The sequence below is a fragment of the Oratosquilla oratoria genome, chromosome 8 (genome assembly GCF_046742065.1).
Source record: "Oratosquilla oratoria isolate Oo_2021 chromosome 8, ASM4674206v1, whole genome shotgun sequence".
In the NCBI taxonomy this organism is placed as follows: domain Eukaryota; kingdom Metazoa; phylum Arthropoda; class Malacostraca; order Stomatopoda; family Squillidae; genus Oratosquilla; species Oratosquilla oratoria.
The window spans coordinates 57580038-57605546 of NC_134784.1; the positions used below are offsets into that span (position 1 = coordinate 57580038).

General features: G+C 38.5%; 1 protein-coding gene across 3 annotated transcripts in view; it reads right to left on the reverse strand.

Annotated features, from left to right (window-relative positions):
• Positions 1 to 25135, reverse strand: part of IntS9 (integrator complex subunit 9) — a 186163-nt gene extending 161028 nt beyond the window's left edge. For 2 of the 3 annotated variants that reach the window (XM_076189262.1, XM_076189260.1), the window contains exon 1: positions 24980 to 25135. Coding sequence is in view for 2 of the 3 variants with exons in the window: in XM_076189260.1 (XP_076045375.1) it covers positions 24980 to 24988 (9 nt within the window). In the remaining variant the exon portion in view is untranslated. The remainder of the gene's footprint in view (positions 1 to 24979) is intronic. The other variant, XM_076189261.1, reaches the window with a different exon arrangement.
• Positions 25136 to 25509: the final 374 nt, after the last annotated feature.

Here is a 25509-nt window from a genome sequence, read left to right on the forward strand (position 1 = left end):
CAAAATTAAAAGGCCCACTACCACCCAACAGTGTAGGACATGATGCATATAATTATTGGATTAAAAACAGAGAGAAAAAGCAAGGGGGTGGAGTTATGTTCCTGACTAAGAAGGATATAAACGTGAAGGGTGTCATATATGGAAAGAATACAGTAGAGATGGTTATGATAGAAGTGGAAGACAGAGATAAGAAGAGCAGAAAATTTGTGATAAATTATGTGCCTCCGAAAACAGCCTCATGGGAAGAGAGTGAACATAAAAATATGTTAGAGGACACAAAGATAACATTAAATAAAATAATGGAAGATGGAGGAAGAATAGTTATAATGGGCGACTTTAATTGCAAAGAAATCTGCTGGGAAGAAATGACAGTAAAGGGTGGAGACGGCTCATGGGGAAACGCTCTACTTGAGATGGTTACTGACCATACAATGACACAATGGATACAGGAAAACACTAGGTATAGAAATGAAGAAGAACCATCGAGACTAGACCTAATAATTATATCTGAACCTAGAATAGTGGACAAGATTGAATATAAAACACCAATAAGTAAAAGTGACCACATATTGATTGAACTGGAACTTAATGAAGAAAAATATAGGAAAAGAAATGAGCAATATAGAAAAGGAAGAATGATGTATGAAAAAACAAACTTTGATAAAATAAGAGAATTCTTTCAACAAGAAAACTGGGAAGAAATATACAAAGAAGAAACAACAGTGGAAGAGAAATGGAATATTTTGACCAAAATTTACAAAAAAGGAGTGGAAAAGTATGTCCCAAGACAAAAACAAGAAAAAGAATATGTAAAATGCTGGTACAACAAAAGTTGTAGGGAGTTCAAAGACAAAAGAGACAAAGCCTGGACCAGATGGAAAAAAGACAGACCTGAAAAATGGAAAATATATACCGGTTATAGAAATGAATATGTACAAACTTGCAGAGAGGAAAAGAGAAAATATGAAAAAGATATCATAGAAAAGTGTAAAGATCAACCAAAACTATTCTACAGATTTGTAAACAACAAACTGAAAAACAAACAAGACTTGGAGAAATTAAGACAGGAGGGAGTTGAATACACTGAGGAAATGGAAATGGTGGAAATTATGAACAAGCATTTTAAATCAGTGTTTACAAGGGAGAACATACAACCTGAAGAGAACAAATGGAAAGAGAAAGTCCCCCCTATGGAAGAAATAGAAGTAACAAAGAATGAAATATTGACACACTTGAGTAATCTTGATGTCAGAAAATCGCATGGACCAGATGATATAGCAAACTGGATTCTGAAAGAATGCAGGAATGAACTGGCAGACAAAATACATAGCATACTAAATAGTTCCTTGAAAGAAGGAAAAGTTCCAGAAGATTGGAAAAAAGCAAATATAGTACCTATATATAAAGGAGGAAATAAAGAAGAACCTACCAACTATAGACCAGTCTCTCTAACAAGTACAATAGCAAAAATTTGTGAAAGAATTATCAAAAGTAGATGGGTAAAATATTTAGAGAAAAACAAAGTGTTAAATCCAAGGCAATTTGGATTCAGACAAGGACGATCATGCATCACCAATTTAATATGTTTCTATTCAAGGCTAATAGATATAATACAAGAAAGAGATGGATGGGCGGACTGTGCATTTCTAGACCTAAAGAAAGCTTTTGACAAAGTACCACATAAGAAGTTGCTTAAGAAATTAGAAACTGAAGGAGGAATACAGGGAAAACTACTAAATTGGATGGAAGACTTTTTGCAAGAAAGAAAAATGAGAGTAGTGATAAGAAACCAGCACTCAAAATGGGATGAAGTAATAAGCGGTGTTCCGCAGGGAACAGTTCTGGCCCCAATAATGTTTGCTATATATATTAATGATATGGATGAAGGAATTGAAAGCTATATGAGCTTCTTTGCAGATGATGCAAAACTACTGAAGAGTGGAAACTGAAGAAGATTGTGAATCACTACAGAGAGATCTAAATATAGTACAGGAATGGAGTAGGAAGTGGGAGATGGTGTTCAATATAAAAAAGTGTAGTATAATGGAATTTGGAAAAAGCAAAAACAGAATAACAGGAGCATATAAATTGGGAGAAGAAGGAATAAAAAAAAGTAGAAAATGAGAAGGACCTGGGAGTCATTGTTATGAATAATATGTCACCTGAGAAACATATAAATAAGATTTTTGGAGAAACTTATAACCTAATAAGAACAATCAAAGTGGAATTTACATACCTGGAAGAAGAAATGGTGAAGAAAATCCTAATCACACTGATGAGACCAAGATTGGAATATGCAGCAACGATATGGTCACCAAGTACAAAAAAATGTATAAAAAAAATTGAAAGAATACAAAGAGCAATTACAAAACTGGCACCAACGCTCTCAAAACTATCATATGAAGAGAGACTAGCAAAACTTGAACTACAGACACTAGAGCAAAGAAGAGAGAGAGGAGATTTTATAGCTATTTACAGAATCATGAAAGGCATAGAAATTACTGATAGAGAGAATCTGATAAAATGGGATAACAGAAATACAAGAGGACACGGAAAGAAAATAAAAAAAGACAGCTATAGAAGAGACTTGAAAAAGAACAGCTTTCCTCACAGAGTAATAAACAGTTGGAACAAGTTAGATGAGAAAGTGGTGTGTGCAAAAACAATACATGAATTTAAAAATAGTTTAGATAAAATGAGATATGAAGACGGGACCCCACGAGCAGAGCTCCTTCCCGTAAAATACAACTAGGTAAATACAACTAGGTAAATACACGTACACATACACATACATATGGTTCTCGGTATTTAATATGGAAAGTCAGCATACGCGGAATTGGTCATAAGCGGTAATTTCAGGAACCTAACCCCCGCGTTATTTGAGGGACTCCTGTATGTGTGTGTGTGTATATATATATATATACAGTGGCCGCGAAAAGTTTGGGCGCAAAATTATAGGCGCCCAAACTCTCCGCTAAACTCAAAACATGCAAAAATTACAACTTTCTGCCCAAACTTTTCGCTATTTTTCAATGCTAGCGTCTGTACCGTATTTAGCCAAGACAATACGCACTACTTGGCAACTCTGTTTAGGCGCACTCGATGTCACGTGGAGTCAGTTTCTAAACATCTCTCACAGGGAGTAGTCTTTTTTTTTGCGGTGGTCTCTGTTTTTGTGCCTTGATATCTCCGTAATGGGAAGTGGTAAAGAGCTGGAAAGAGACACAGTTGTTACAATCATAACCCTCTATAAGGAGGGTTATAAGTGTAAAGATATTGCTACTCGTGTGGGAATTGGAGTGCGTCAAGTTCAAAAGTGGACCAAGAAATTTCAAGACGGAGAAAGTGACATCATTCCTACTCCAAAGCATCGCTCTGGTCGGCCAAGGAAGATATCAAATCGTACTTCTACGGTTATTAGGAGGCAGTTAGATAAAGATCCAACGCTCACAGCTCGAAAACTGAAAGAAAATAACCCTGCACTGCTGCATGATGTGTCTGTAAGATGTATTTCTGATCATTTAGCCAATGATTTACAATACCGTAGTTGCTGTGCTAAAGTTCTTCCCCTCCTAAGTGCAAAAAACATACGTGATCGCATAGCATTTTGCAAGAAATATAAGGACTGGTCCTGAGAAGACTGGGAACGAGTATTATGGAGTGATGAGTCAACGTTTGTGGTGTCGTCGGGCTGCAGGTCGAAGCGTGTGAGGCACCCCAGGGGGTCTGACCCTAATGACCCTCGCTATACAGCTAAAGTGGTGAAACGTGCTACAAGTGTTATGGTCTGGGGATGCTTTGCATTTGGTGGAGTTGGCAATTTAGTGTTTCTTGCACGAAATGAGAGTGTAAATCAGCACACTTATTTCGAGTTATTGTGTGATAACCTGCCTGAAAGTTTTGAAAAGTGCAATGCTAGTTGGTTTATGCAAGATGGAGCTCCTGCTCACACAGCTCGGTCTGTTACCCAATGGTTAGAAGACTGTGGTGTTGATTACTTCAAAAAATGGCCTGGAAATTCTCCAGACCTAAATCCCATTGAGCACGTATGGCATATAATTAAAAAACAGCTTCAAGATCATGACGTCTCCACTGTAGCTAAGCTAAAAACAGAAACACAGGATATTTGGGATAATATTATTCCTCAACACGTACAAAACCTGGCAAGATGCATCCCGGCACGTTTGGAGAAGGTCATAAAGCTTAAAGGAAAATCACTTGGTAAATAAGGTATGTAATAAGCCATTTATAGGTCTTTAAATGATTATTTAAATGTCACAAGTGTTTACAATTGTGTCTCGTTAATTGGACGCCCAAACTTTTCGCAGCCACTGTATATACTGTCGAACCTCAAAGCCCGGACCCCGAATGCCCGGACCCTCGTATGACCGGTCGAAATGAACAAAGGGCGGACTTTTCGAGCAAAAGTTCCCTATTTGTCCAGTAGGTGGCAGCAACGGCCGTACATGTGTACTCAAACCCGGCCCAGTCAAGCCGCCACCAGGGCTGCCGTTTCGTAGAATTTTGTACCAAAACATAGTAAAATAGCGGCATGTGGCAACTGCACAAGGACATGAGGAAATTTTTTCTACATATCAGCGGGCCATTAAAAACATTCAAAAACTCAAACTTTTGTTTAAAAATCATAAAACTAGTTATCAAATAATAAATGGTACATCAAAATATGACTTTTATTGCTAACTGTGTTACTTATAAAATATTATACCCCAAAAGATACGTTTTTACCGTGTAGAAAAAATTCTATGCTAAAATTTCAGCTTTCTTTTAGCGATAATAATATATAAAAAAATTGTATCTTACTGAATATGTTAGGGCATGGGGGCCTTATATACATTCAAGAATAAAAAACTAGAACCAACATTTTGTCAAAGTTTGACAAGTATATCTTGCTATGAAAGTCTACACACCCCTGAGAAAAATGCATGCCCCGGTATGGCAACACTCCCATTCTACACGGCAACCCTGGCCGCCACCACTGTCCCGCATGCATACCTTCCGATATTTACAGTGTACATAATACAAAATACAGTACAGTACACTGTATATACAGTACATTTACATGCCTGTATTACAGTTATTATTACAGAATTATTAGTATTATAGTATTATTATTACAGTATTGTTATTATTACAGTGTTAGAGTATTATTCTTATGTGTTTCTATGCCATATCATACATTACCTATACGTATACCGCTACAAAAATCTACGGGTGTTAGGGCGATATTTTCGATGACTGGACTTCTGGCATGACTGGACCACCCTTCCCCCCAACTGGTCTGGGCTTTCGAGGTTCGACTGTGTATATATATGTATATATATATATATATATATATATATATATATATATATATATATATATATATATATATATATATATATATATATATACAGGTAAACGTCGACTTACGATGGCATTAGGTTTCGATAGATCCATCGTAAGACGATTTCATCGTAAGTCGATCCCCAATTTGTGTATCACTGTTCCGTGGTCACTGTACCTAGCCTACCTGTATATTAACCACCAGAGATACTGAATATAGCCTATTAAACATGTACAGTAGTTTATTTAATTATTTTTATCCTTTTTACCATATTCAAACACTATACAGGTAAACGTCGACTTACGATGGCATTAGGTTTCGATAGAGCCATCGTAAGACGATCTCATCGTAAGTCGATCCCCACTCTGTTCCGTGGTCACTGTACCTAGCCTACCTGTATATTAACCACCAGAGATACTGAATATAGCCTATTAAACATGTACAGTAGTTTATTTAATTATTTTTATCCTTTTTACCATATTCAAACACTATAATATGTATTTTCAGTACGGCTTAAATCTCGCGGGCAGCAGCCAATGCCAGCCGTACGACGTGTCGTAATAATACTCGCATCATAAAATATAGTCACCGCTTATATCGATCGTTCTCTCTCTCACCCGCGAATTTTGAAAACCACAGAGAATGGGATTCAGTGCACATTTGAGAGAATGTAAAAACACAGGGGCGACTACAATAAATATAATCAAGACGCCGATATGGCAGCCTCGCGAATCCACTTGCTCCTCATGACGCCTACGTGTGCGGCACCGTATGGAAGGGGTTAAATATATCATATCGTCGTCGTCGTCGTCGTCATCGTAAAGTCGAAAAATCGTAAGTCGCGGCCATCGTAAGTCGACGTTTACCTGTATATATATATATATATATATATAAACCGAAAAATCGATTTACCACATAACAAAGTGATAAATATTTGCCAAAAAATCCACAAAAGCTATTTATAAACACGTTTTCTGTGTCAGACTATTTTGGGCGACTGTACATTGACTTGAAACATCATGTCAAATTCCTCCACTCTGAAATTCTGACGAAGTTTCCCCCCAAAAATACGACTTCATTCAACCTGTGTGATGAGTGAAAGTCTACAGATTGTCTACCAAACTTTTGCACACATATCTTGAAAAAATTTACCCAGTTTCTCCAGTTCTAGGCTAAGGTGAATCAAAATAAGCAAGATTTGTTGGTTTTACATCATTTTGAGTTGATTCAAGCAATAAACAAAAAATAGATTTTGGCTCCAATGCTTGGGGGGGGGGGGCGGAGTATATACAGCATTTGCCCAGTGACATACGGGTTAACAGACATTCCCCTCTTCCTCAGCACCCCCTTCACCCCATCCATTTCATTCCAGTAGTCCCCTCAAGTTCATGCCCTCCAAATCTACCTTCAGCACCCCTTTTACCAATCTTTCATTATTCATTCTTTCCATGTGTCTAAACCATCCCAATAATACTTCATTAGCTCTATCTGCCATCTCCTTTTCCACTCCTGCTCTTCCCCTCACCTCCTCATTTCTCACTCTATCCAACCTAGTATCCCTTACTATACTTCTTAGTTATTTCATCTTAAACACATTTAAACTTTTCCTCTTTGTCTCTCTTAAACTCTAAGTCTGTTCCATACAATGCTGTCAATACAATCACCCTTTCATACAATCTCCTTTTTACATCCATTCCCTGTTGCCTATTTCTCATAACACTTCTTAATCCCTCATGGCATTTACTTGCTCCTCTCAATCTATAATTCACCTCCACTCCTTTTTCTGCCACATGACCCCAGATACCTAAAACTATCCACTTCCTCCAGCTTTTCTTCTTTTAGACTCACTGCCACCCTCTACCCTTGTACATCTCATCACCTTACTTATACCCACATTTACTTTCAACTTTCTCCTAACACACACCTTCCCAAACTCTATTATCAATTCCCTTAATCCTTCCTCTCATTCTACCACAAGAGCATTGTTGTCAGCAAACAACAACTGGTTCACCTCCCACTTCTCTCAATTTTCTTTAACCATCTCCAGTCCCTTACCCATTACCTTTGCCTTTACCTCACACACCACACCACCCCATCTATGTACACATTGAACAGCCACGGTGACATGACACATCCCTGATGCAGTCCCTCCTTTACCTCAAATTGTTTGTTCTCTCCATTTCCCATTCTAACACAGGCTCTACTACTCTTGTAAAAACCCATGACTGCTCTCGACAGCTTCCCCCAATCCCATATATCTGAAAAAAAAAAAAAAAAAAAGTGCTACCTACCCTGTCGTAAGCCTTTTCCAAATCCATAAAAGCCCAAAAACATTCTTACCTTTCCCTAAAGCTTTCTCACATATCTGCCTTACCACAAAAATCAGATCCATGCAGTCCCTACTTTTCCTAAACCAAACTGTTCCTCACCAATTACTTCCTCTGTACCTCTCCTAATCCTCTCAATTAAAACCCTCACATAAGCCTTCACAACGACATGGTCCTGGTGCAGCAGCATCTTCATCATGGGACCAACCCCCAACCCCAAGAGTTGGGGGCCAAATTGCAACAAACATCCCCAGCCACTGGCTCTATGCAGGTGGCACCTATCCCCAGGAGGGGCTTCGGTCGCCTGGGTAAGTACCACAATCCTTTTACAACATGCACTGTTGTGTTTTTTCTGGATTAAGGAGTATTTTTCTGGCACTCGCCCCTCTTCTTCTGCTAGTAGCCAGAGATGTAGAGAACAATCCTGGGCCCACCACAAAATACACATGCCCAACATGCTCCAAACCCATCACCTCAAGCATAGACAGACAAAGGGCTCAGTTCAATGCAACATATGCAAAAACTGGGCCCACTTCACTTGTACAACACTTGTAGACACAAACAAATACACAAACACTTGGACATGTTCTACTTGCCCTCCAATAACCTCACTCCCACCTTCCCAACCACAACCACAGCCTGCACCCTTACTCACACCCAGTTTCCCCCTGCCCTTGTTCCCAATCAGTCCTCTCCCCTCTTTGTCCCCAATCACACTTCTCCCTCCCTCTAATCCAGATCCTACACATTCCCCATCAATACCCAAATGCCAGATGGCAACATACAACACATACAGAACACATAACATCAACATATTACAACAACATCAATGGCATCAACACAAAAAACAAGAACTCAAACACTTTCTCAAACAACACAACATACATGCTGCCATCATACAAGAAACAAAAGTAAGACACACACAAAACACCATCATTTCACTTCACCACCATTAAACAAAACCGGACTGACAGCAATGGCGGTGAACTCATCACTCTGATCCACCAATCCATCTGTTTTGTGAACACAAGTGCCACAACCAAAATCCTCCTCCCTACCACAGATAACACTACAGAAATACAATCTATTCTAATCTGTACAAGCAACAAATCACACTGACAATAGCCAACATATACATCCCCCCCCCCAATCCCCCACAGTTCCAAACACCTTCAGGCCTAAACTTAACCAACTAGCCACAATCCCAAACTTTATCATGAGTGGGGACTTCAATGCCATGTCATCGGCCTGGTGTGTCAACAACCCAGACAGACAGAGGGCTTGATATGCAGACTCAACTTGACTCACTGACCATCATGAACAACATACATATTCATAATATCAAATTGGATACTGAAAGAATGCATGGAAGAATTAACAGACAAAATATACAATATAATTACATTCTCACTTAAAGAAGGAGAAGTATCACAGGACTGGAAGAAGACAAACATTGTACCAATATATAAGGGAGGAAACAAAGAAGACCCATCTAACTACAGACCAGTCTCACTAACAAGCACAGTAGCAAAAATTTGTGAAAAAGTTGTCAAAAATAGATGGGTTAAGCATTTGGAAGAAAAAACTATACTGAATCCAAACCAATTTGAATTCAGACAAGGAAGATCATGTACAACAAACTTGATTTGCTTCTACTCACGACTAATAGACATAATACAAGAGAGAGATGGGTAGGCAGACTGTGCCTTTCTGGACCTACAAAAGGCGTTTGATAAGGTACACATACATACATATACCAAAGGCTTTTTCCCCCTACATGGGGGGGTAGCCAAAAAGAAAAAGGCATAGAAACCACACCCACCCATTCCATTTCCTATATATTCCACTCCCCTCCACCCTCCTCCCTCCCTCTTATCTTGGCACCTCCAGCATGACGGGTCATCCCTGCATCCTGTCCACTGCCCTGGGTCAAAAGCAGTGTCGAAGGACACAGCACATCCACAGCAAGGCCGCTTCATAAGTTTGGCGACCCTCTCCGTCCCCCCATGCAGAATAGGAGAAGACGGGGAGAAATCCCTTCGGACTGCGTCAATTTTTTTCTCATACATACTTCCTCACCCTCCACCTCATGCATCATCTATACACAACCCCTTTCAATTCACCCTTATCTTCTGTCCTCTCCCGTCCTTCCTCCACAGACATTCCTCTCTTTTGTAATGCCCCTTTCACCCCATCCATCCATCTCATCCTAGGACGCCCCCCCATATTCACTCCTTCCACCTCTGCCTTCCACACTTCTTTTACTAATCTTTCTTCACTCATTCTTTCCATATGTCCAAACCATCCTAATACTCTTTCATCAACCCTATCTCCCAACTCCCTTTCCACCCCTGTTCTCCTATTCACCTCCTCATTTCTCACTCTATCCAGCCTAGTGACCCCTATCATACTTCTCAGACATTTCATCTCAAACACATTCAAATTCCTTCTCTCTTCCTCTCTCATGTTCCATGTTTCTGCCCCATACATTGTTGTTGGTACAATCACTCCTTCATATAACCTCCTCTTAGCATCCATTCCCACATGTCTATTTCTCATTACACTTTTCAATCCACCAAGGCATTTACACGCTTCTCTCAATCTACATTCTACCTCCACCCCCACTCCTCCCTTTCCTGCCACATTCGCACCTAAGTATCTAAAGCTTTCCACTTCTGTCTTTCACCCTTTATGCTCACTTCCAGCCTGCTGTCACTCTCTCCCCTTGTACATCTCATCACCTTACTTTTGCCCACATTTATCTTCAGCTTCCTTCTTTCACACACCTCCTCAAACTCTGTCACTAACTTCCTCAATCCCTCCTCTGATCCTGCTACAAGTGCAGAGTCGTCAGCAAACAACAGCTGGCTCACTTCCCACTTTTCTCTATTTTCTTTAATCATCTCCAACCCTTGACCCACCACCCTTGCATTCACCTCTCACACCACCCCATCCATGTAAAGATTGAACAGCCAGGTTGCATAACACATCCCTGATGAAGTCCCACCTTTACCTCAAACCATTCACTCTCTCCATTTCTAATCCTAACACAAGCTCTACTACTCTCATAAAAACTCTTGACTGCTCTTAACAGCTTTCCTCCTATCCCACATATCTGCAGTACCTCCCACAGTGCCTTCCTGTCTACCCTGTCATAAGCTTTTCCCAGATCCATAAAAGCCCAAAAAACATCCTTACCCTTTCCTATAGCTTTCTCACATATCTGTCTTACAACAAAAATCTGATCTACACAACCCCTATCTGTCCTACACCCACACTGTTCCTCACCAATTATTCCCTCTGTTCCTCTCCGGGCGATCCTCTCAATCAAGACTCTCCCATAAGCCTTTCCAACCACACTCAACAAGCTGATCCCTCTGAAACTACTACACTCACACTTGTCACCCTTTCCCTTGTAAAGCAGAACTATACAGGCACTCCTCCAGTCCTCCGGCACTCTACCCTCTCTCAAACAAACATTAAATAACCTCACCAGCCAGCCCACTATAACTGTACCTCCTTTCTTCAGACATTCTGCATAGCATCCATCCAGACCAGGTGCCTTACCTGCTCTCATCATCTTAACAGCTGCTTTCACTTCATCCTTCCCTATTTCCCCTCCATTTTCCTCACTCATCACGGTCATTATCTTAGCACTTCCCACTGCAACTACCTTTCCCTCCCTATCATCCTTCACATTTAGCAACTCCCTAAAATACTCTGCCCACCTTCCTCTCACTGCCTTCTCTTCCATTATCATCTCTCCATCTGCACCTTTTACCTTTTCTTCTCTATTTGATTCACCTCCTCTTTCTCTTTTAATTTCGTTCCAAAACATCTTTTTATTACTTTCAAAATTTTCTGTCATACTCTTACCCCATTTCACATCTGCTCTCCTCTTTGCTTCCTTTATCTTATGCTTGACTTCCCTTCTCTTTACTTTGTACCTCTCATACGATTCCCTCGTCCTAATTTGTAGCCAATCTATGAATGCCTGTTTCTTCTCTTCTACACCTTTCTTTGCTTCCTCATCCCACCACTCACTACCCTTCCTTCTATTTCCTCCCGCCCTCCTTGTTCCACACACCATCTTTGCACACCTTATGACTCCCTCCTTGAACCATCCCCATTCCTCCTCCACTCCTAGTTCTACTCTATCCTTTACTCCCTCCCACTCCTCTTTCAGCTTCTTCTTATACTCATTCTCCTTTTTTTCTCATTTAAAGCAGTTCACTCTAAGTGCCTCCCTACCTTCTGCCCTTTTCCTCTTTCTCTACCTATTCTCCACTCTCAATATACCTTCCACCAGAAAATGATCTGATATTCCCCCACTCTCTCCCCTTAGAACATGTACATCCTTAATTCTTCCTACCATACTCCTGGTCACCACATTATAGTCCATTAACGCTCTATCTGTCACCCTTCCATCCATCACCCTCTCCCATGTGTACTTATGCTTGACTTTCTTCCTAAACACTGTATTTGCTATCGTCAACTCTCTTTCAAGACACATCTCCACCATCAATTCTCCACTACGATTTTTACCTGGAACTCCATACTTCCCAATCATGCCATCTATTGGTTCATTTCCTACCCTAGCATTAAGGTCTCCCAATACAACTACATTGACATTTCTCCCTAATCCCTCCATGCACTCATTTATATCTACCCAAAAATCCTCCCTTTCCTCTACGCTCTTCTCACTATCAAGTCCATATGCACTTACAAAAACCCACATCTCCCTTCCCAGCTTCACCTTCATCCACATCAACCTTGATGAAACCTCCTTCCACTCCACTACCCGCTTACTTATCTCTTCACTTACTAGTATAGCCACCCCTTCTCTCTCTCGTCCCCTCTTCACTCCTGAGTACCTCCCAGCTACACTCCCAAACTCACAGTTGCCCTTTCCTTTCATTTTAGTTTCACTCAAAGCCAACACATCGATCTTTCTTCTCACAAACATACTGCCTATCTCTTCCCTTTTACTCTCATCTGTACCACGTCCACGCACATTAAAAGACCCAAACCTTTTACAACTCAAGTGGAAAGACTTGGTGGTAGCATTCTCTTCCCCTACCACAGGGTTGGCGAAAAAAGGAAATGAATAATCAAAGAAATGGTACAGGACAGTAACAAGGGGTTGGGGGACAGCATAACGGAGGGACAGTTGTAGTATAAAAGTGTCATAATTTCTCTATGAACAGAGTTTTCCTCTATCACAGACAAAATGATGTGTGACTCTGGTCCGTAGGGGCGCCCCATATAGAACCTAAAGTATCAACTGCATGCTATTTTGCCACAATAACATGCAGCCAATACACCAGACAGGGTACCACATAAAAAACTGATAAAGAAGATTGAGTCAATAGGTGGTATCAGAGGAAAATTATTGGAATGGATGAAAAACTTCCAGATTGGGAGGAAAATGAGAGTACTAATTAGAGATAAATTCTCAATGTGGGAAGAAGTGATAAGCGGTGTCCCACAGGGATCAGTACTGGCCCCGATCATGTTTGCCATATACATAAATGACATGGATGAAGGTGTAGAGTGTTATATGAATTTCTTTGCAGATGATGCAAAGATACTAAAGAAGGTAAAAATGGAGGAGGACTGCAATTCATTGCAACAAGATTTGGACAAGATCTGGAATTGGACTCAAAAGTGGGAGGTAAAATTCAATATAAAGAAATGTAGTATAATGGAATTTGGAAAGAGTCAAATCAGAATATCGAAAGATTACAAAATTAAAAAGTAAACTTGGAGAAAGATCTTGGAGTGATGATCAGCAAGGACATGACACCAGATAAAATATTCTGAGAAACCTACAATTTATTGAGGTCAATTAAAGTGGCATTTACTTATTTGGATGAGGAAATGATAAAAAAAATTCTAACTACACTAAAAAGACCAAAACTTGAGTACGCAGCAACACTATGGGCACCCAGTACCAAAAAGAATATGAAAAAATTAGAAATACAAAGAGGAACAACAAAACTAGCACCAACTCTTTCCGAACTGATATATGAGCAAAGACTGTCCAAACTAGAATTACCAACTTTGGAACAAAGAAGGGAATGAGGAGACTTACTGACTATAGAATAATGAAAGGAATGGAAGTCTTATATAAGAATGAATTGTTAATATAGGATAATGGTAAAACAAGAGGACACGAAAAGAAACTAAAAAAGGATAGTTACAGAAGAGATCTGAAAAGGAACAGCTTCCCACACAGAGTGATAGATACTTGGAACAAATTAGACAACGAAACAGTGTGTGCAAACACTATTCAAGATTTTAAGAAAAAACTTAATGCTGAGAGATACAAAGACGGGTCACCACAAGTATAGCTCTCTTCCTGTAAAATACAATTAGGTAAATACATATCCCACACCAAGCCCTCTACACTCCCTCCTCTCCTGATATCACCTTCTGTTCCCCCTGCCTAACCCAAACAACTTCATGGAGAGTGGTCAGATCCACCACCAAAACAAGATGCACCCCAGTTGGACACACACACACACACACACACACACACGCACGCACGCACGCACACACACACTTCATCGAACGGACGGCGTAGAGGACGTTCTGAAGAAAAAGTGAAATTTTCGTGGATCCCAAAGCAAAGGAAGTACCTATTGTATTTACAGGGTGGGGGGAAATTGCTCGTGGTGTAGTGGGAAAGTGAGGAAAAAGGAGAAGGGGAGGGATTACTGAGGGAAATGGAAGGAAATGATGAAGGGGAGGACTTGGTCCAAGAGGCCAGACGGCTTGTAAACAAACGCCGAACCGATGATTTGGATTTCGATGATGGGACTAACAAAAATCTAAAGATTAGAAACATAGATAAGAGCAGTTCAATGGAAGGTGAGGATAATAATTTCCAAGGATTTAATGAGGGGGCGGCAGATACCAACCTCCCCCAACTGGCAAAACTGGAGGAAAAAATTGAACAAATGACTGAACATTGGAAGATTAGGTTCGGTAAAATGTCAAAAATTGCAGAGAGGGTTGAAAAATTGGAAGAACTAGAGAAGGCGAACAAAAACTTAACTGATGAAATAGAAGAACTAAAAAGACAGTTAAGAGAAGTAAAAGAGGAGAATGAAGAATTAAAAAGGAACAATAAAGACAATAAAGAAACAATAGCAAAAGAGGCACAGGGGTGGGGGAAGATACAGGAAAATAGTAAAGTTGCATTTACTGATATAATTAAACAGCAAATGAAAGAACAAACTGAAGACTCAGTTATCAAAGTGATGAGACAGAAGGAGAATATTGTAAGAGACTTAGCAGATAAAAAGAAATGTATAATTATATTAGGAATGGAAGAGAAACATAACCCAGATAAAACCACAAGAATCAAAGAGGAAAATGAAAAAGTAAGTCCAGGAAGATGAACCAGAAATGAAACAAATCGAAGAGAAGTTCAGGCTCGGAAAGTATAGTACAGATAAGACCAGACCAATTAAGATTAAATTCAGGTCACAAACGACGGCAGAGAATATTTTAGCAAAAACAGGGAAACTAGCAACAAGTGAACAATATAAAAAGGTATGGATAAAAAGGAAAATGAATAAAGAGGAAAGAGAGGAAGAAAAAAAGAAAAGACTTGAAGCTAAGAAAAAAACGAGAACAGAACAGAGTCAGAAAAAGAGAGATTCTATTGGAGAGTAGTGAACATGAAACTAAGGAAATTCGACATACTAGAGAAAAACAAAAGGGAAACGGAGAACACAATGGAAGTGGCAGAAAACTAAGAGTGTCTTACACAAATATAGATGGATTAATAACAGGATTGAATGAGCTGAATGATTATCTGAAGGAAAAAGAACCGGACATAATGGGAATTGTAGAAACAAAATTAAAAGGTCCACTACCACCCAACAGTGTAGGACATGATGCATATAATTATTGGATTAGAAACAGAGACAAAACAAGGGGGTGGAGTTATGTTCCTGACTAAGAAAGATATAAGCGTGAGGTGTGTCACATATGGAAAGAATACAGTAGAGATGATTATGATCGAAGTGGAAGACAGAGATAAGAAGAGCAGAAAGTTTGTGATAAATTATGTGCCTCCAAAAACAGCCTCGTGGGAGGAGAGTGAACATAAAAGTATGTTAGAGGACACAAAGATAACATTAAATAAGATAATGGAATATGGAGGAAGAATAGTTATGATGGGCGACTTTAATTGCAAAGAAATCTGCTGGGAAGAGATGACAGTAAAGGGTGGAGATGGCTCATGGGCAAACGCTCTACTTTAGATAATTACTGACCATACAATGACACAGTGGATACAGGAGAACACTAGGTATAGAAATGAAGAACCATCGAGACTAGACCTAATAATTACATCTGAACCTAGAATAGTGGAAAAGATTGAATATAAAACACCAATAAGTAAAATAGACCACATATTGATTGAACTGGAACTAAATGAGGAAAAATACATGCAAAGAAATGAACAATATAGAAAAGGAAGAATGATGTATGAAAAAACAAACTTTGATAAAATAAGAGAATTCTTTCAACAAGAAAACTGGAAAGAAATATACAAAGAAGAAACAACAGTGGAAGAGAAATGGAATATTTTGACAAAAATTTACAAAAAAGGAGTGGAAAAGTATGTTCCAAGACAAAAACAAGAAAAAGAATATGTAAAATGCTGGTACAACAAAAGTTGTAGGGAGTTCAAAGACAAAAGAGACAAAGCTTGGACCATATGGAAAAAAAGACAGAAGGCCTGAAAAATGGAAAATATATACTTGTTATAGAAATGAATATGTACAAACGTGCAGAGAGAAAAAGAGAAAATATGAAAAAGATGTCATAGAAAAGTGTAAAGATCAACCAAATCTATTCTACAGATTTGTAAACAACAAACTGAAAAACAAACAAGACTTGGAGAAATTAAGACAAAGAGGAGTTGAATACACAGAGGAAATTGAAATGGCGGAAATTATGAACAAACATTTTAAATCAGTGTTTACAAGGGAGAACATACAACCTGAAGAGATCGAATGGAAAGAGAAAGTCCCCCCTATGAAAGAAATAGAAGTAACAAAAAATGAAATATTGAAACACTTGAGTAATCTTGATGTCAGAAAATCGCATGGACCAGATGAAATAGCAAACTGGATTTTGAAAGAATGCAGGAATGAACTGGCAGACAAAATACATAGCATAATAAACAGTTCCTTGAAAGAAGGAAAAGTTCCAGATAATTGGAAAAAAGCAAATATAGTACCTATATATAAAGGAGGAAATAAAGAAGGCCCTACCAACTATAGACCAGTCTCTCTAACAAGTACAATAGCAAAAATTTGTGAAAGAATTGTCAAAAGTAGATGGGTAAAATATTTAGAAAAAAACAACGTGCTAAATCCAAGGCAATTTGGATTCAGACAAGGACGATCATGCGTCACCAATTTAATATGTTTCTATTCAAGCCTAATAGATATAATACAAGAAAGAGATGGATGGATTGTGCATTTCTAGACCTAAAAAAAGCTTTTGACAAAGTACCACATAAGAAGTTGCTTAACCACTTCAGTACGGGACTTAAATCTCGCGGGCAGCAGCCAATGCCAGCCATATGACGTGTCGTAATAATACTCGCATCATACAATATAGTCACCGCTTATATCGATCGTTCTCTCTTTCACCCGCGAATTTTGAAAACCACAGAGAATGGGATTCAGGGCGCATTTGGGAGAATGTAAAAACACAGGGGCGACTACAATAAATATAATCAAGACGCCGATATGGCAGCCTCGCGAATACACTCGCTCCCCATGACGCCTACGTGTGCGGCACCGTATGGAAGGGGTTAAGAAATTAGAAACTGAAGGAGGAATACAGGGCAAACTGCTTAATTGGATGGAAGACTTTTTGCAAGAAAGAAAAATGAGAGTAGTGATAAGAGACAAACACTCAAAATGGGATGACGTAATAAGCGGTGTACCGCAAGGAACAGTTCTAGCCCCAATAATGTTTGCTATATATATTAACCCCTTCCATACGGTGCCGCACACGTAGGCGTCATGGGGAGCGAGTGTATTCGCGAGGCTGCCATATCGGCGTCTTGATTATATATATTGTAGTCGCCCCTCCATAATGACATTCTTTCTAATTCTTTTGTAATCGCATTTTCTATGGTTATCAGAATTCACGGGTGAAGAGAGAACGATCAATATAAGCGGTGACGATATTTTATGATGCGAGTATTATTACGACACGTCGTACGGCTGGCATTGGCTGCTGCCACCGAGATCTAAGTCCATGACGCCTACGTGTGCGGCACCGTATGGAAGGGGTTAATGATATGGATGAAGGAATTGAAAGCTATATGAGCTTCTTTGCAGATGATGCAAAAAAACTAAAAAAAGTAAATACGTAAGAAGATTGTGAATCACTACAGAGTGATCTAAATAAAGTACAGGAATGGAGTAGGAAGTGGGAGATGGAGTTCAATACAAAAAAGTGTAGTATAATGGAATTTGGAAAAAGCAAAAACAGAATAACAGGAGCATATAAATTGGGAGAAGAAGGAATAAAAAAAGTAGAAAATGAGAAGGACCTGGGAGTCATTGTTATAAATAATATGTCACCTGAGAAACATAAGATTTTTGGAGAAACTTATAATTTAATAAGAACAATCAAAGTTGCATTTACATACCTGGATGAAGAAATGGTGAAGAAAATTCTAATCACCCTGATGAGACCAAGATTGGAATATGCAGCAACGATATGGTCACCAAGTACAAAGAAATGTATAAAAAAAACTTGAAAGAATACAAAGAGCAATTACAAAACTGGCACCAACACTCTCAAAACTATCATATGAAGAGAGACTAGCAAAACTTGAACTACAGACACTAGAGCAAAGAAGAGAGAGAGGAGATTTGACAGCTATTTACAGAATCATGAAAGGCATAGAAATTACTGATAGAGAGAATCTGATAAAATGGGATGATAGAAATACAAGAGGACACGGAAAGAAAATAAAAAAAGACAGCTATAGAAGAGATCTGAAAAAGAACAGCTTTCCTCACAGAGTAATAGACAGTTGGAACAAGTTAGATGAGAAAGTGGTGTGTGCAAAAACAATACATGAATTTAAAAATAGTTTAGATAAAATGAGATATGAAGATGGGACACCACGAGCATAGCTCCCCTTCCTGTAAAATACAACTAGGTAAATACACACACCAATTACAAGAGAGCAAACTGGGAAGCTTTTACTGAAGAGACAGAACAACATTTTGAGACACCTAACAGTACACCAATCACAAACATAAACAATGCTGTACACACTTTTAAAACAATCATGCAAAATGCAGACAAGAGATACATCCCTAGAGGCAACAGAAAATCACACAGCCCCAACTTCACACCAGAAATCCAAGGCCTCATAAGACAAGATGCACTTAAACACAGTAACCCCACACCTATCCCTCAAAACATAACAGACCAAATACAAACACTAAACAGTGTGACTACCAATAAAATACATGAACAAAAAACACAAAATTGGCAAGTTTGTTAATACACTTGATCACAAAACAAACACCAGCAAATTGTATAAAACACTCAACAGCATTACACTATCCAACAGTAACACAACACACTCTCATGCAGCAATAACCATAACAACAGATAATTTATCCCCAAACAGACTATAAGCAAACACACTCATAAATCATTTTGCACAGACAAGCCATCTCACTTCTCACCCTGATGACCAACGCACCATTCGACATAAGAAAGACTTTCCCACAGACTCAGACTATACACCCTTCATAGACAGTCAGACAAAATACATAAAACATAACCTCAAGCACTCATCCACCTGTGGCCCTAACAACAAAAGTAACATCCACCTAAAACACATTGTACCACAAGGTATACATGCACTCACAAACATTGCAAACTACAGTAATGGGAAAATAATCACAATCCCAAAACCCAATAAAGACCCAACAATCCCAACATCACACTTCTCTACACCCCCTCCAAAGTCATTGAATGCCTCATACTTCAACTCATCACACCACATATTCCCCTAGCTGAATCACAACACATTTTTAGGCCACTACACTCCACAAACACTCTTCTAATAAACTTTACACAAAGAATATTTGATGGCATCAACTCAGATAGGCCCCATCACAGAACACTCCTTATAACATTAGACATTAGTAAAGCTTTTGATGCTATCCCCTGCCACAAACTAACAAACAAAATATATAACACAAACATGCACAATAACACCAAAAGATGGTGAGCCAATTATCTGGCAGGCAGAAATGCTCATGAGTCATATAATGGCCAATCATCGCACATCACAAACATAAAAAATGGAGTATCACAGGGCTCCGTTGTATCCCCCACACTCTTTAATCTATACATGCATGATATACCCACACCAGACACCACAGAAATACAAATCTCTTTCTACGCAGACGACATAACAATCACATGTACACATCGTAACACAGACAAAGCCGCCGAAATGATACAACCATACCTTGATACACTCAACACATGGTTTATTACAGACTCAAAATAGCCCCAGCTAAATCTACAGCAACACTTCTCACCAACTGGACAAAAGAACACAAATACACTCCTCAATAACATTCTAATACCACACACACATACACTGAAAATTCTTGGTGTAACATATGATACATCCATGTCACACTATGAAACAAAAATCCTCAAAGTCAAAGATCACCTTGACATGAGAGGCACACAAATACTTGCTGCAGCCTCCACAAACACAGCACACCCGCTTCACTATATAGCAGAATACAAACACACACAAGGGAAAAAAAATCTATATCACACTCAAATACTCTCTTCTCTTCCTCCAAAACCACCAAATACCAGCCTCCAGAAATATATGCATAATCACATCACTCACTGATCCATTAACACACTAAAAGACAACACATTGCTACATGCCAAACCCCCTGATATCCATCCCTCTGAATCCTCTCTCCCATGAAAGGACAGAGTCCACCTGGCCAGACTGCGATACAGCCACCATCCAGCCCTTCTAAGCTACCAGAAGAGACTGGATGACCACATTGTGGATAAATGCCCAGGATGTAACACTTCACCCCATACTATTCAACACGTCATGGAAGATTGCATTATACACAATCATGCACGCAAACAACACACCATACACTCCATAAAGGATTTGTGGGAATACCCCATTTCGGTCATGGTATTCCTTGGGGAGACAGGATTGCTTGGACAGACAGTCTAGGGAGCAACAACAACAACAACCATGTTCTGTGAAACTTAACCTATCCTTACTTTACTTTACCAAACCTTTCATTACATAACCACACCTACCCAAACCAAACCAACCCAAACCTTATCTGTTGTGGGATAAGCATTTTTATTATTGATTTCCAACAAGAAAAATAGATATTACATTGATATACTTTAATTTACAAAATTAATAATCAATTTATTATTGATGTGTCACTTAATTGTACACTTCTATATACATACCATCCATACAGTAAGCATAATTTTGTTCATCCAACTATTAAATGAACATCATCCAAATTAATTTATGTGATTATGGTCAAACTGTGTACATTTACCCAGTATTCTTTTTTCATAGCAATTTAGAGCATCTCATATTACCAACATGTTTGAAACTGCCTCTATTGAAATACTATAGTACACCACACACTGTTAAATGAAATGTGATGGGCATAGTTATAGCAGCCATACTGTGAATTTTTATGGCTAGGAGTACGGCAGAGTTCTAATCATGTGCAAATACAACATCACCACTTACATCATTGCCATACTCATAGCAAATCATAAAAGCAAATACTGCATCATGTCAATTGTGCTGTATTTGCTATTATGATCAGCTATTAACCAAACCAACCTTATATTAACCTACTACCTTACCCTAATCTAACCAAACCTAACCCACCATACAATTTAAAATAAAGGCTATTATTTTAGTTGTGCACACCTACATGATATAGCATTAATAAATTAAGTATTAATTTTGTAAATTACAATATGTGATTTTCTTGGCGGAAATAATAAAAAAACCTTGCTACAAGCATATCTACTAATGAATGAAGCCACTAGGATATAGTCCAGATGCCATGTTACTGTCTGTCCAGTCCAGTCACTGTCAGATGATGGCTTTAACGTTGTGGATCAGGTTTCTCCAATACCAGGTGATGTTGATAAAAGGGCTTCCTTCGACTTTTTGAGAGAACACTAGGTTCTACTGTTGTCTGTTAATTGCCCTAGGTACAATAATCAGGCCGTCAGCACTAATGACGACGACCCGGATGATCTTAAGAATTTGAGGTACCACATTATTAAACACAGGTTACATTACGTAGGTTAGTTAGGTAATGTAAAGTAGGTTAGGTAAGAATAGACAAATTTATCCTTTCATTTCTTCAACCTCAGCATCTATCAAAACATGTATCATTCAATGCTGCGAATTCTTCATTAATAAATCGATTTTAGCAACTTTTTTTATTGATTTCTGCCAAGAAAATCGCATTTTACATTGATGTATTATGATTTACAAGTGCACATAGATGTGCACTTCTAAAAATTTACCCCAATACAGTTATTGGATCTAAACTGCATCTTACAACTCTTCAGATGAACATTTTTGAATTAATTTCAAATTTCACCTAGAGCAGCTCATCAGCTTCAGCCATTCTGAATTTCTAACTTGAAGTGGGCGAAGGCATAGAAATGGAACTCTGATTATCATTATGTAGGTATGCGCGAATCCACGCGCGGCGCCACTGTCGACCATGTACTGTTTACATCGCCATTTTTTGCGGCCCACTAGCTTTTGTTTAGCTTGGTTTAAGCGTTCAGCGCATGCGCAAGATATTCAAATTACCTTGTTGTTTCTTAAAATAGAAACAAATTTTCAGCGATTTAAACGGAAATTTGGTTATCAAACTTGGCAACATATTTTTTCGAGTAAAAATATTAAAGTAAGGCATCACTAAATATTATTTTAATTTATATAAACATGTTTATCAACTTATTTTCTCCCGGAAATGAGAAGCTTAAGATCGTTGATCACTTGATGTTTGAGCTTAGGGTCATCACATGTAGGCATATGGTCACGCGCGAAACCATGTGCGGCACCGATATCGCCATCTTTTGCGCCCCGTTGGATTTTGATTTTTGTTTGGATTAGTTTGAATGCTTGGAGCGTTCAGCACATCCGCAGGGTATTAAAATTATCTTGTTTAAACAAGTTTATGCCCAGTTCTTCAAAACTTTATTAATTCTTGCCGGTTTCAACGCAATCTTTTATATTAGCCTTGGCAAATTAGTTTTCCGAGTAAAAGTGCAAAGGCAAGAAAATAAATCATATAATATTGAATGTAATAATGTTGTTTATTAGCCTCTATTCTACCGGATATGAGCAACTTTGAAATCGTTGGTAATAGTGCAGTTGTGCAATCTAAGTTTCTTGAAGCTTAGATGCCTATTCGACATATTGTTGCCATGGCAACGTGAAAGGTGTCAGTAAGAACGGTGTAAGAGGAAAGTCCTGCATTGTTTTTGACATACTCAGGATATTTTTGGACCCATAAAACCTGTGCATGCCAAGTTGCATGTCAGTTGGGCCAGCGGTTTGGATTTTATTGATTATTTCTAAATTGACAACAGTTGCCATGGCAATGTGATAGATATTTGTAAGAATGGTGTCAGAAGAAGGTCCTGCAATGTTATTGACATGCTCACGTGTTTTATTAACCCATAAAACCTAGAAATGCCAAGTTGCATGTCAGTTGGGCCAGGGGTTTGGATTTTATGATAATCTGAAAATTTACAACTTCATGGTTGCCATGAAAAGGCAAATATGGTATGATGGAGATGTCTTGCATTGTTTTTGACATACTCGTGTGATTTGCTGATCCTTAAAACCCAAGTATTCCGAATCTTAATAAAATTAGACCAGTGGTTTAGAGTTAACGTGTATTTCTTTACCGAAATCTTTACAAATGACCACCCTTAATTCTAACATTTTGCTATGGTGAAGTCCAGCCAAAAATGTGGTCTCACTAATTGCCGAACAAACCGAACAAACCGAGAAAAGCCGAACAAAACAACAAAACCCAAACAAGGACGGGTTTTTTTCTCAAATGCACACTTCTATATATGTATGGTTGCATTATTTGAACTATTTTCTTTAAGATGTGTGATTTCCATGTAATATGATCAAAGATAACTTAGTTTTTGACCTCTGCAATTTTACCGACCACGGCTACGACTCGTCCAGCCCGCTGTCTATGATTACTGGTGGTATGGATCAAACTACACTCTTTTAAGTTTCTTACTGTTGTGTTATTAGTGTAATAGACTGCATATAGTTTAATTATTTAAACTCTTTTCTTTAAAATGTGTGATTTTCATGTTTGACCAAAGAGAAGTTATTTGTATTTGTAGCTGTGGTCGGTCATACTGCAGAGGCTAAAACATAACTTCTCTTTGGTCAAATTACATGAAAATCACACATTTTAAAGAAAAGAGTTTAAATAATTCAACTATATGCAGTCTATTACACTAATAACACAACAGTAAGAAACTTAAAAGATTGTAGTTTGATCCATACCACCAGTAATCATAGACGGCGGGCTGGACGAGTCGTAGCTGGGGTCGGTAAAATTGCAGAGGACAAAAACTTAAGTTCTCTTTGATCATATTATATGGAAATCACAGATCTTAAAGAAAATAGTTCAAATAATGCAACCATACATTTATAGAAGTGTGCACTTGAGAAAAAACCCGTTCTTGTTTGGGTTTTGTTGTTTTGTTCGGCTTTTCTCGGTTTGTTCAGCAATTAGTGAGACCCCCAAAAATGCGGGCTAAAAAAATAATTCAAAAAATCGTATCTCACTTATTTTTTTAGCTATTTCAAAAATTTAAAAAGCATTTTGTTTCTAATAAAATTGCCTTTCATATGCAACAATAATTTAAGAGTTAAAAAAAAAAATGAAAATTTTGTGCCCGTACCTACATGTAGTACGCCTAGCCATGAAAATTCATAGTATGGCTGCCATATCTTTAACCAATTCATAAATGGAAGTGATAGCAACACAGGCAAAAATTGTGAACATTCAGACGACAATACACGTACAACACAAAATCTACTTTTCGTTGAAATTGCACTTGTCAAGTTAAGTTTATCCCTTCTTAATCTTATCTACCATTTCAAAATTACAAGCCAAATTTAGAAATAAATGGGGATCCTTTCACTTACGAATTTCATTTCCTCGAGAAATCAAACTTAAAGGCAAATTAGAAAATCTCCACAAATTAACGATTTGACTGCAGTTTACAAAGTCAAACCAACATTTATTTTGAACAAATTATCGCTGGTATGAATGTAAACAAACATTAACAACGTCATGAGGGATGAAAAGTGTAACCATTCCAATATAAGAAAAATTGACAAATTATTGAAAACTGGTTATATTTGCGCCGATTTATAGAATGCTTAGCAAAGGCCTTTTTAATTCCATTCCATGACTTGCACGACTGCGCCAACCCCTGCCACTCCCTCCTGCAAACTTCTCTATCCCATCTCTCCACCCTCTTGCACGCTTCCCATATATCGGTGTCCATCCGCACACCCTATTGCTTATCATTTGTTCGCTTTAACTAACCTGTCCAATTCCACTTTCTCTCGACTTTCAATGCTTCCACAATATTTTTCACTCCAGTCTGCTCTTTCTGTCTAAGTGCTATTTCCATTATTTATGTCTCTATTGTCCTCTTTGCATTCATTAG